Source organism: Eschscholzia californica, unplaced genomic scaffold (assembly GCF_041429995.1).
Source record: "Eschscholzia californica isolate CP2 unplaced genomic scaffold, dmEscCali1.0.p SCAF_3, whole genome shotgun sequence".
Lineage (NCBI taxonomy): Eukaryota > Viridiplantae > Streptophyta > Magnoliopsida > Ranunculales > Papaveraceae > Eschscholzia > Eschscholzia californica.
This window is the reverse complement of record NW_028238420.1, coordinates 52,811,535-52,825,180: the sequence shown is the minus strand read 5'-3', so window position 1 is coordinate 52,825,180 and position 13,646 is coordinate 52,811,535. Positions and strand designations below refer to the sequence as shown.

Sequence of the window (13,646 nt, the reverse complement as noted above, 5' to 3'; positions counted from 1 at the left end):
TAAAGGGGGCAGTGGCGATTATTCCAAAATAAAAAATATATTGAATTTAAGGTTTAAATTTAGAGTCCATGGGTATATAGACCAAAATCATTTTCATAATAGGTATATAGACCAATCTTCCCAAAATATGGACATTTAGTCCTTTTACAATAAGGGCATAAATAACTCATACTTTATTGATAAATACCCTCCATGTCCCTCGTCTAAAAAATCCGGGGTTGTTAAATTTCGGAATGAATCCGGAAAGTTTCCCAAACCAGGGGGCGTGATTTGGGGGAGATATTTAGGTTACAAACTGAAAAGATTTAATAGGAAGTAACGGATCAAGGATATTTTCCAAAACAGATTTTTCAAAACAGATTTGGAAAACGGATATTTTCCAAAATCTGAAAAGATTTTGGAAAACAGATTTGGGGGAGATATTTAGGTTACAAACTGAAAAGATTTAATAGGAAGTAACGGATCAAGGATATTTTCCAAAACAGATTTTTCAAAACAGATTTGGAAAACAGATTTGGAAAACAGATTTGGAAAACGGAATGAATCCGGAAAGTTTCCCAAACCAGGGGGCGTGATTTGGGGGAGATATTTAGGTTACAAACTGAAAAGATTTAATAGGAAGTAACGGATCAAGGATATTTTCCAAAATAGATTTTATCTCTCATCCTTTCAGATTTGGAAACCAAATCTATATATCACTTTCTCTCACTTAATTTTCATATTTGGAAAGAGTATATTTTCTGAGATCAATTAGCGTGATTTGGGGGTTAATATTCAAAACATATATATCAACTTTCTCTCACTTAACTTTCATTTTTTACTCATACATAAACACACATCGAATACAAATTATGAAACAAGTTCGTAAATTATGTGTTTTTTATGACGAGGAAACCATCATTTGTCATGTATACAACGTAATTTATCATATGCGTGTGTGTCATCCATTATGTACCATTGAATACTTAGATTATTTTCTGACATAAATTACTTGTTTTTTATGTCATGTTAGGAAATGTACCATTGAATCCATTATGTACCATTGAATACTTAGATTATCCATTATGTACCATAAATTATAGTAACTTGTCAGGAAATGTAAATCTGAAATCATGTTTTTTGTTATAAAGTATGTGATTTATCATAAATTATATATACTGTATAGTAAATAACACAACCTTTGTACGACTGAAAGGAAATTTTATTGAACAGTATTCTGTGTTTTATTGTAAATGAAAAGAACATAGTAGACTAGGTAACTTAAAAACAAACTCCGTCAGAATGTTGCCCGAGCTCTCGATCCTTACTGTCTTTGGTCTTCCAGGTTTACGGCGAATCAAACATGGTAGTGTTTTTGACTCTTCATTAAATGTACATGGTTCATCGAAGTTAGGGGCAGGGTTTATATGTTCCTTGTAAGTCTTCACGTAAGACTCCGTTGTCCAAACAGGATCATAGAAACAATCTTCTTCATCGTAATTTATACTTCTATAGTTTATGTGATGATTCTGTAAGAAATTCCATCAGTGCTGGTTTACTACAAGAAAAAAAAAACATATGTATTAGTTAAAAAAATTATAATCAAATTTACATACATTAATAATGAAAGATTTAATAAAAAACAAATGAGATGGATCATAAATAACAGGTACAGATCAATAAATTATGTATAATGTACGGAAAAGTACAATTGTTTATTAGGTTAAGAGAAGTTTTATATGCTTGTCATGGCTACTGTTCTGGTAAAAAAAGGACGTGTAATGTTGGATAAATTTTTCATACTTTACGAACCTTTGATCATTAATACTATCATCTTACGTGAAATGTATGCAGATTGTATCAGAAAGTATGGTAATTTATCGTAACGTAACTGTAATTTTTATTCTGTTACAAGAATCAGAAAGGATAAACATCAAGATATTATTAGCAAATTTTATCAGAAAACATGAAAAGTTATCGTAAAGTACCTGTACTTTATATTCTGTTATAGGAATAAGTGTGGATAATCACAAAGATCAAGAACTGTACGGACAGATGATTCTGATCTGCAAAAAAAACAAAAAAAGAAGAGGATTTAACGTAGATCTGAAGAAAATACAATGAACATTGGAAGGAGAAATAACATACTAACATTGAACAAATCATTAAATAAGAAATAAACATCAAAGATCTTAAAGAGTTATGAAAGTTTTAGAAAGAGAAAATATAAATCTTCCATTCGAAGGTAGTTAAGATTACAGCAAAACAGATTCAAAGTTATTGAAATGGAAAACAAGAAAAGAAAGACCTAAATCAAGATTTGATGTTTTCAACGATTCTATATGAATCTTTAACCTATAAAGCAATAAAGATAAGATTTTAAACCTGAATAACAATGGCTAGAATAAAGAGATAAACAGTATAAAACCTAAATAACAATGGAGGTTTTGATGAAAGCTCTTGATTGAATATTAAACAATGGAATTTTTAACAGTTGGTGGTGAGATTAATTTATGTTTAATGAAGATTTCGTTTTTAGAGAGAGAGATGGAAAGTTACCGGATTTCAGTTACGGAATATTATCAACATAGTAGTTAGTTACAATTCAAACGTGATTGGAGAGAGAAAGTTGAGATAAAAATGGAAAAAATATCTTTAACAGTTTAGAATGTAAATCACGTTTTGATATTAAAGAAGGTTAATATAGGTATTAAATCTTTAATATGTATTATATGGATTTGTGTTTTCTCTCTAGATGAGACCAAAAGGACTAGATATCCATTTAAAATATTATTTAGGTTTTGAAATCCTTTTTAGGATTATAGAGGATTAAATCTCCTATTAGGACCCAATTTTTGGTCTATAGACTCAAAAATTATTAAATTTAATACAAAATGAGTAAAAAACATTTTTCTTAATATTTGTTTTTTGGTTAATGCAATAAGATAACAATGTAATGCAGAAATGATTTATTTGGTGAATCCAAAAAAATAGTGTAGGAAAAACTGACTTATTTTGTATTTCTTTTAGAGTTTTGACTTATGTTTATTGATTCTTGTTTTGTTTCATAAATAACGTGTTATTTATTGTTAAAGTTTCATACTTTATTTTAGTTTTTTATGTGTCATACATAACACATAATGTATCAACAATGTTTCTTCCAAAAAGGAAAAGGCCTAAAGTCCTATTTTTTGGGAAAATTGGACCTTAATCCCTTTTTGCATTTTATTTTAGACCTAAAACCCGTGGACCCTTTTTTAGTAGAAGCGATTTATACTTGAGATGGTTGATTGATCGCAATCATCCTTACTGTTAGTCTGTAGAACCGAACATGAGATTTTCACCTCATACAACTCCTCGTTCAATCATTTGAAGTCATTGGATCCCTTTCCTCGTTCGAAAATATCGTCCATGTCTTTCACTCCGTCCCGAATAACAAGTAGAATTAATTCAGCCACGTTTATCCGTTTCAACTGAACACTTTTCATTTTTGATTATTCTCAAAGAAGAAAGAATATTCTTTAGCAAACATATGGAGAAGTGATTTATACTCCCTGACATGGCTGATTGAACCGATGTGTCGATTGCGGTTGAAGTTGAGACTCTTCTTCACCTAGCTGGCTATTGGGGAAAGAGCAATGAGTTGATGGAGTTTTGTGTTCAGGTTTAGCTTGATCATGAAGTAACTTGTCTCGTTCAATTATGCGCGTAGGTGATCTTTTTGTCTAAAATTTGATTTTTCGTGATGGTTACCTTAGTGTTACTAAAACATACAAGATTAATTTATCTGTTTTGACTTTACTATTGGTTGGAGATTAAATATTCGCTCCCAGACTTCAAGTATATCTATTTTGACTTGTAAGAGCAAGTCCAACCAGGGATTGTCTCAGATCCTTAAAATCACCTTTTTTCACCTAAATTTTACGCCTCAACTCAGCCCCTAAAATTCAGCTCCAACCCCGGCCTTCCTTGGAGCCCTAAAATTTGAATTTTGAATTTATCTCTTTTCTGCCCTTCCAACCACCCTATTAAATTCTTTATCAACTTTTTTCCTCTATAAATACAACTCTCTTTCTCTACAAACTCAAATCAATTTCATCTTTTTCTTTCTTTACAAACTTATCAAACTCTCTTCCAATACCTTTTATCTTTTCTACAATGTAAAATAGTTTTTTTTAATGAACATGATGCTTGAAGAAGATGCATGGGCTGCAGAAAGAGATGATGATGATCTCAGAATGTTAGAAAAAATGGAAAAGAATGCTAAACAAAACGTTCTCGTCATGTTGGTTCTGTTTCTGGTCACCACACTATAGATAGTAATAGACAACTCGGTCATGAAACCATTATGAGAGACTATTTCAATGAAACTCGAACGTATGATGATACAAAGTTTCGCGCACGCTACAGGATGAATCGTAATTTATTTTTGCGTATTCTCAATGTTGTTAGGGAATATAACCCCAAATTTACCGAAAGAATGGATGCATTGGGTCAAAAGAGATTGTCACCTCATCAAAAAATTACATCTGTAATGAGGATGCTTGCATATGGAGGTCCGACCGATTCGCAAGACGAATATTGTCGAATTGGTAAGTCTACTGTCATTGATTCTTTACGAGAATTTGTAATAGGAGTCATCCATGTTTTCGACCCTAGATACTTGAGGGATCTGAATGAATCCGACATATCTAGACTCCTAGCACTTGGTGAATCACAAGGATTTCCTGGAATGTTAGGGAGTATTGATTGTATGCATTGGGATGGAGTAAATGCCCTGCGGCATGACATGAAACCTACTCTGAAAATGTCAAAGCCCCAACTATCATCCTAGAAAGCAATTGCATCGTTAGATCTCCATATATAACATGCATTTTTTGGATGCCTGGATCATGACATTAATGTTCTCGAGCGTTCATCGGTTTTTGATAAACTGTTAATCGGTGAGAGTCCCCCGGTTAGTTATGTAATTAATGGCACACAATATGATACGGGTTATTATCTTGCTAATGGGATATACCTTCATGGAGTACCTTAGTCAAAACTATTTCTAATCCATGTGGCCCGAAAGAAGCATACTTAGCCGAAAGAAAAGAGTCGGTTCGAAAAGATGTTGAATGAGCTTTTAGTGTAGCAATCTCGTTGGGAAATTATTCGAGGGTCGTCACGTTGGTGGGATATAAAGACAATGAGATATATCATTAAGGCGTGTATCATAATGCATAACATGATTATTGAAGACGAATGACCAAATGCTACAACCATTGTCGATGGATGTGAAATGGGTCTGGTACATCGCGGAGAATCTTTATCGGACGAATTGCTTGACCGTATGGGTCGAGTTAGAAGCCATGACATCCATACCCGGTTGAAGGTAGATCTTGTTGAACACGTGTGGAATACGAGATCTAACGACAACGAATAAATTATTTTAAGTTTTTGAAATTTTTTAACTATTGAGTTTTTTTTTAAAATATAAAAATTTGGACCGTTGGATGTGATCACCCAACATGACCGTTGGGAGCTCCCCAACGGTCATATTGGGGAGTTCATCCGGCTAGGGCTCAGCCCCAACCAGCTGGGGTTGGACCAGGGGGAGGGGCCCTTAATTTGAATTAAGGGCCCCAAGAGCCCTTTTTTTTTTTTTTTTTTTTTTTGTTGAAAGATAAATATTATTAGACAGAAATAAGAGTTCTATTACAATACATCTTACATAGAAAATAAGGAACATATTTCCAGACCTTCGATCGGTTTTTCTTTCTCGCCCATTTCGCCAGCTTATCAGCTACTTGATTGAATTTCCTGCTTGTATGCGTGAACTTGACTTCATCCATTCTATTTTTTATTTCATTGATCTTGTTCAAGTGGACTTGGGATTGCCATTGGATGTTATGTTTTCCTTTTTGTAGATATTTGATAATGTTTATGTTATCACTTTCGACAATGATTCTTTTGTATTCTTGAGATTTCGCCCATTGCATACCTTTAAGAACAGCGATGGCTTCGCTCTCTTCAGGATTTCTGCTTCTAACTGTAAAAGTAGCCGCTTCAATCAATTTAGATTCGGAATCATGAATAACTAGGCTGAGCCCCGTTATATTTTGTGCGTCTATGAACGATGCATCTACATTTATTTTTAGAAAAGATGTTTCAGGAGGTATCCAGTTACCTTGTTTTGTTGAATTTTTATCAGTATTAGGCTTTTGGATTTGAGGGAAAGTCGTAATGATTGAAATCATGTTGTCTAATCTGTTAAGTTCGTGTTGGAAGCAGTGATCGCATCTGATTTTCCAAATGTTCCACATGATGGTGGCAAAGTGTATATTATTGTTGGCGTAAGCCATGTTGTTATTGGATTCCCAGGAGAAGATCCAGTCCCTCACTGACTTGATGTTCTCTGAGATTATATTGAAATAGAACCATATATTCTTTGCTATAGGGCAATGTAGTAGTGCATGTTCTGTGGTTTCAATCTCGTTACAGTTTGGGCAGATTCTGTTGTTATCTATGTATTTGCCTATTCTATCCCTAACCGGGAGTGCGTTGTTACATATTTTCCAAACGAAAGTTTGTATTCTAGGAACTATTGGTAAGGACCAAAGGAAATTCCAGTTCGGAGATTTGGGTTGAGGCGAATTCATCATGATGCTCAGGTGATGATACATCGATTTAACGCTGTATTTCCCATTTTTTGTAAGGGTCCACTTTCGTTGATCTTCCTTGTCTGTGTCAATCGGAATGGTGAGAATGAGATTCTTGGTCTCATTGTCAAATTCGTTATTCAGTGCCGTCTCATTCCATGTGCCATTACTAATAAGCTCAGCAACCTTCGTAAGATTTGAGGGATGGTTTCGCGGAATGGACGGAGTGTTGGGAATCCAGTTATCCGTCCAAATGTTAATACTCTTTCCATTGTGAACCTCCCATGTCGAATAATTCTCTATGGTCTGAATATATTTATTGATGTTCTTCCAAAGCCAAGAGTGATGAGGTTTCGACTGCCCTGGTTTCTCTGTTTTTTCAAAGTATTTGGCTTTAAGAAGCTTAACCCAAATGGATTCAGGTTCCGTTATTATTTTCCACGCTAACTTGCTAAGCATCGCCTGGTTATCCAACTCCGTTGAGTGGATGCCCAGGCCTCCCAAGGATTTAGGAAGGCATATGGACGACCAAGATTTGGTGCATATGCCTTTGGACTTACCCCACCAGAACGACTTTTGAGCCGTCGTAATGCTTTTGCATATGCCCTTAGGGAGGGCAAAGCATTGCATTTGGTATCGGGGTACGGCTGCAGCGATAGCCGAAATGACTACCGTGCGACCAGCAGTAGACAGAAAACTATGATTCCATCTGTCTAACTTCCTATTAATTTTAATAAAGATGTCATTGAAAATTTGCTTTTTGTTAGCCCCTATGAACAAATGAGATCCTAGGTATTTTTCCGACGTGGTGGCATACTTCACTCTAAGAGCCCCTGGGTGGACTTGCTTTAAGTACTAGAAAAATTGAACAACCCCTAGGAAAGAGAATTTTGAAGGCAACTTTTTTTGTATGGATGTTGGCAACGTTTTTTTAGATCACTATAAAAACTTTTGATGTCGCTGTTGACCACTATCTCAGGGAAAATGTTGGAAACCAAGTTACTTTTTCAAAACACTTTTGGACTACTATTGGCCACATTTTAGGGCTACTTTCAGCGACGCTCATGATGGCATTTTGATAAAGGTCCAATTTTGTTTCACTTTTGGCAACGCTTTTGGTTTTGCTTTTGGCAACGCTTCTGGTTTTGCTTTTGGCAAAACTTTTGAAGCCACATACAATGACATTTTTGGTGCCACTTTTGGCAACATTTCGGGCGTTTTGGCGACACTCAATGAGCCAGTTTAGCGGCGACCTTGTGGTTTCTTTTGTGCCACTTTTGGAGAGCTCTTCCACCACTTGTAGCCACTGTTTTTGTGTAACTTCAAGCAACGGTTTAGGATCACTTTCGGCGGAACCCTTTTCGAATAGCTTCATGTAGTGCTATACTTTTTTCCAATAGCTTCATGTAGTGCTATACTTTTTTCCAATAGCTTCATGTAGTGTACTACTTTTGTCTATCTGTTAATGTCTTAAGGATGGGGTCCTGTTTTTGTTGCCATGGAAGTTACTTGAACTATCGGTCTCTTTTATGCTTAGTGGGATTAAAACTAGACCCACATGTTCACCATTACTACATGAATTGAATGGTCGTTGCCTATGTAAAGTTATTTCTGTCAGCCATTGAAGGTCTATCAACCTGGAAAAGAGGATGTATTTATTTTAGTAACTACTCTCTCCTTAGACTGATGTTTTCATATTAATAATATAGTATGAATGATTGCTTTGGTTTACTTAAACAAATGAATTCTATTCAAACTTTTGACATTGCATCAGATTCTTCTATCTTCTTTGTTAGTGGGATTCTTGTTGCATGTCTTAGGCAGCTCTTTGGGTATTTATTCATTATCAAATTTATCAAGTTTTCAATCTCATGGATGCCTTTATTATTATAAAATTTATCAATTCGAAAAAGAAGCCGCCCTCATTCACACACAAAAATACGCTCTACCAATTAAGAAGTCAGATGATTCGGATTTAGAAAAAAAAGAAAAACACATCCGATGCTAGCTAGATATCAATCAAAAATGATTTTTTTGAGGAAAAAGTTGTTTTGATTTGCTTTCGAACTTTACACACGTATCCTACGATGAATATACGGTACCTTGCATCTTGAATACCGATAAGTGATTCATGCCCATCTTGAGACATCTTAAATCTTTGTTTCTAAATCAGTATTGGAGGCTAGATATAACATTTGATGTAATAGGGCCGACAAAATAATATTTTATACATTCGACAGAGAAAGGATAGGTCGGATTTAGACTTAAACGAGTCAGATTCAGACAAACACGATCGGGTGGTAGTGTAGACTCCACCAGCGGACCGTGATCATTAGCATTCATCATTTCATTAGCAAAAAATTTGGATATATATACAGTCTTCCAATGTTCCCAAACTCTCTATTTTGTAATAACTTAAAGCAATCCCCTGCCCCTCCTCTCTTCTTTTTATTTATTTAATCACTTGAGAAGACAACTTTAACATTTTCACATCTTTCTTTCTTACTCACTCGTAATACATGATTAACCAAAACTAACTACTAATATACAATCTTCTCTTTTTCTCTCTAAATATATAAAGGAAACAATAAATCAAGAAATCAAAAGGACAAAAAGAGGTAAGCTACAACAAGGAGAGGATGAGCATGGTGGTTGCTAAAGCAGCAGCGGCAATAGACTTATACCGTAACGCCCGAGAGTCTAGGTTTCTGTTTGTACCTCCAGCTGCTAAGCTTGCTAACCATGAACCATCTGCCATCATTGCCCCTTCTGATGATGATGACGATGACGACGACGATGATGAACCTTCACTACTACTTGTTGTTCCTGTTGCTCTTGGTTCTGAATCTCTTGATGATTTTTGACTGAAAATAAAGAGAAAAGAATAAAAGCTAAGTTAATCAAGATAATTATCAAAAGTTAAGGTTCCCCCACTAGACCAAAAAAGCAAAAAATAAAGTGAGAAAGAAACTAAGCAACTCAATTAGTCATCATGAGGAAACATCATTTCTTAGAAAAGAATCCAACTTTTACATAAAAAGGGGTATTGTTGCGGGTAAGAATAGGTAATCAGTCTGTACATACAGTCTTCTCAGATAAGAGGGTTGTACGACCACTAAGCAACGCTCTAACCAGTGTGTATATACAGATTTTGCGTTGAAGAAAAAGTAGATTTGTAATATGCTTGTTGTTTATAACAACCTAATCTTAATAGTTACCTGTTAGAGTATGAAGGACAAAATGTAATCCTGTAATCAGCTCCTGTGCAGGTAAACGTACTCGTAGCATCGTCGTATGCATAGCTATAAGATCTCGGACAGGCTGACTTAAACATCTCAGAATAAACAGACGGCCTACACGTATTTGGATTACTGTAGTCACCGCTGCAACAATACATTGGAGTCCCAAACGCCTCACAAGCGCTTTTACAGGCCTCACCATTTCCCACCTTCAATTCTGCCGGGCACTGCCTGTTCAAATCGGTTACACACCCTGTTGGTACACAACCACCTGAACCACCGGACGCTTCAACAACCATAGGTAGATTGTACCCATCCACCAAACTAACGTCGTAAAAGTCTTGATTACCCGACCCAAGGGTGAACTCAGCCAGAGTCGCGGGTGGAGCAGCTCCCGCACCGTTGCACTCAATCTGTCCTGACCCGCAGTCCCCGGTGGCACACGTTCCTTGACCCGATCCGTCGAAATTGCAAAGCGTCCGCGCCCAAAATCGACCCGACCAGCCACTTGGGGCTTGTAAGGCTCTGTAGGTGCCCTTAGATAGCTCAAATCCCGTACTTTCTAAAGGAGGGCTTCCTGCACTAGATAGGATTCCAGGCCATACTGTGTAGTCACATTTGTTTAAGAAAGTGAATGTAGCACCTGAAACATCTGAACCCAAAATTCATAATCAGGTAAACAAGTAGGAAACTCCATTAAAGCCATAAAGGGCAGTAAAATATAGTCAAAATGCATACCTCTAAGAATGACAAAGGAGACAAGAATAGTAAAGATTAGAGGACAAGGGCAGAAGGGAGAGAACATCTTCTCTTTTTTTTCTTGTGAGTTTCTTGTACTCCAATTGTAAGTTCTCTGACCTTTATGGGGGGAGTGATGTTTGGTTTCTAATTGAATTTATCACCTCTTCAAATGGAAGCAATGGGTTATTAGAAAGAGAGAGAGAGAGAGAGAGAGAGAGAGAGAGTTTTGTCCTCCTCTCATGTTTCTTCTATTTATAAAAGAAAAACCAAGACATGATGGTAGTAGTGCTAGTGAAGTCTCAAGTTTGTGTGGCTAGTGAGATGAGGCCTACTTTGTTTGCTTTTGGAAATAGACCTTCTGTTAACCACTAACACCATGAACCCCACTGTTGATGTATATGCTGCTTTATTCCTTTATTTATATTTCTATTAAGGAGGACTATTATCCATGACACTCTCAAGGTACCATCATACACATATGTGGTATTCACTAAATAATACCAAAATCAAATTATTAGGTCTTTCCACAACCAAAATGCCAATTTTTTTTTGTCAATATAAAAATCGATGGTGAACTACGGGTCTACTTTGAATGAGTTGTTATAGAGAGATTTGTTGTTTGGACTCAATAAGTTGGTCGAGTTTTAAGTTAATTAGAAGTATTACCCAAGGCGAATAAACATTACAAGTATAAAAATTGAGTTAAAACATATATTGAAGTAAATCAGAGTGATAGTTAATTAACTATCTATTTTGTACTTTTTACTGATCATCTATAGTAGACAGCAATTTGTGTAAAATATCTTTCAGATCCAACATGTAAAGCTTAAGCTTTTAAAAAAGTGAACCATATACAAGATATGGGGATTGGCATCTTCATCAGTAAAAGTTCACTTTTGGGAAGTAGAATAAATGCTCCCATCTTAAATAGAAGGCAGCATGTGTTTTATCTTTTGACCTGGACCATAGAGAGGACCATTTCTACAAATAGAGTTAAGATTGAACCCTATGTTTTAAACTCACTTTAGTTGGGTGCAACATCTGGAGAGGAAAGTTCGAATCTTACTGTGCAACCCGTCCGACTCAAGTATGGATCCTTATGAGAAGTTGTGGTTAGAAAAATATTTATCTTCCCTGATTCGGTTTCTCTGTTTTTTCTTCATCCAACAAACATGTAAGCAAACAATTTACTTTGCAAGAGCACTAGTCTCGTTTTATATATGCGGATTGATTTTTGCATACATTAATGTCTCATAAACATAACTCTAATGCTTAGAAGAGATAGGACAAAGACACTTTTTTTGTGCGTAGATGTTATCGCGTGCTTTATGATGAATCATCTTAACTTGGATATACATTAAGAAAATTTGCAATTTGACGTAGCGGAGCATCAATGTTCGATATTGTCCATGCTCTGTGAGCAGGTTTATTATCTGAGTAGACCGACATAGTGCGGCGGAGCATCAAATATGGTATCTTGTCCATGCCCTGTGAGCAAGTTTGTCATCTGAGTTGCCCAACTTGGGTATCTAGATCTAGAATATAGCTACCTATAAGCAAAACAAATAGACTATGAAAGCCTACAAGGCAAACTTTATGCCTCACCTCTTACATAACAAACTCAAATATAGAAATGGGAGTATGGGAAAGTTTCAGAGGCACCCCTATAAGTATTGTTTTTTTTTTATATTGGTAAGTGTGTGTCTCAAACCCTTGATCTCTAAGTTGGAAGACTTACCTCTTACCACTTGAGCCAAAGGTTGCTGGCCCCCTATAAGTAATGTTAAAGGTGCCTCCTTAAACGCAAATTTGAAGAGGAGTTTGTAGTGGAAGGAGGTGCCTTTAACACTTATTGGGGGCGCTAATAAAACTTCCCAATAGAAACTTATAACAAATTCCTTCGGATGAAGGAAACCACATTTATAACCTAGCTTAAAATTACAATATCACTTTCATAGGAATGCGTCAAAGTCGTTTATGCATGTGCATGTAACCTTTTCTTCTTACAACTGCACATGCTTGATAGTCCCTACCCATTTTCTCCCAAAGCCCTTAAAATAATTAATTGACAATGCAAATACTAGTGTTTATTTAGTTTATGAGTACGTTCAAGGCCTCACTTGATCTGAGTCAGATTTCAAACGTATGTTTTGTTCGTCTGAACAATTATTAATATGACTTGATCTTAGGTTCATTTGAGTCTAATGATTCAAATTCAAATAATTTAAATTAAAGAATAATTTATATCCCATATATATCGTATTCTCATAAAGTGTCGACTAAAATCAGCTTATCGATAAGGAGAGTGCACTATTGATCTTAAGACTCTCTCTTTTATATATAAAGATATCCCCTTTTCAAACATTGTGAGGATGTGTGGTGTAAAGATGTATAAGATAAGACGATCATCTTTTCTTGTACGTTCCTTATTCTTTCTACTTAAAATTTAGTCATTAGTCTTCCGTATTGATATAAGTATATACGTCTTTAAGTTGTTTTTCGGTTATTTTATGATTTTTCTAATAATCTTCTTTTATGAAAGATTTGAGTCAGATCCCACCCACTATACACCACCCTAATATGACAACTTGGACTTTATTGTGACATTGTAAGAGTGTCTTAAAAATTAAAGAAGGGTTGATTTCTCACACTTTTTGTGCTTTATATGTAAATCAAGAGATGGGATTGAATTTGAGTATTGAAAGTTAACCAAAGAAGGTCAATGAGAGCTAGGGGATTCATTTTTAATTTTAGCCTTATCCAGAGACATGTCATAAGACGTGTATGATCTCCCTTTTTCACTTTTTCTTGTTTTTATTGAAACATTTTGATGTGGTCATGCATGGGTAGACTTTCTTTTTTTTTTTTTTTTGAACTAGTCCTCATATATTAAATAAAAACGTTATTACAATATTTATTAACTAACATACATGGAATATTCTTCCAGCTTTTGCTTGCCTTCTTCTTTCTCGCCCATTTTGCTAATTTATCTGCACTTGAATTTAGGTCTCTCTTTACATACTTGAATTGCACTTCTTCAAAGTCT

The 13,646-nt window shown here is 35.4% G+C and overlaps 1 protein-coding gene across 1 annotated transcript; it reads right to left on the bottom strand.

The window, feature by feature from the left end:
- Positions 1 to 9,023: 9,023 nt before the first annotated feature.
- Positions 9,024 to 10,879, bottom strand: LOC147551758 (thaumatin-like protein 1). The gene is made up of 3 exons (XM_086671058.1): positions 10,598 to 10,879; positions 9,839 to 10,511; positions 9,024 to 9,484 (listed from the first exon to the last, which is right to left on the bottom strand). The coding sequence occupies exons 1-3, from the start codon at positions 10,662 to 10,664 to the stop codon at positions 9,244 to 9,246; spliced, it is 981 nt and encodes a 326-aa protein (XP_086527184.1). The 5' UTR covers positions 10,665 to 10,879; the 3' UTR covers positions 9,024 to 9,243.
- Between the last annotated feature and the right edge of the window lie 2,767 nt (positions 10,880 to 13,646).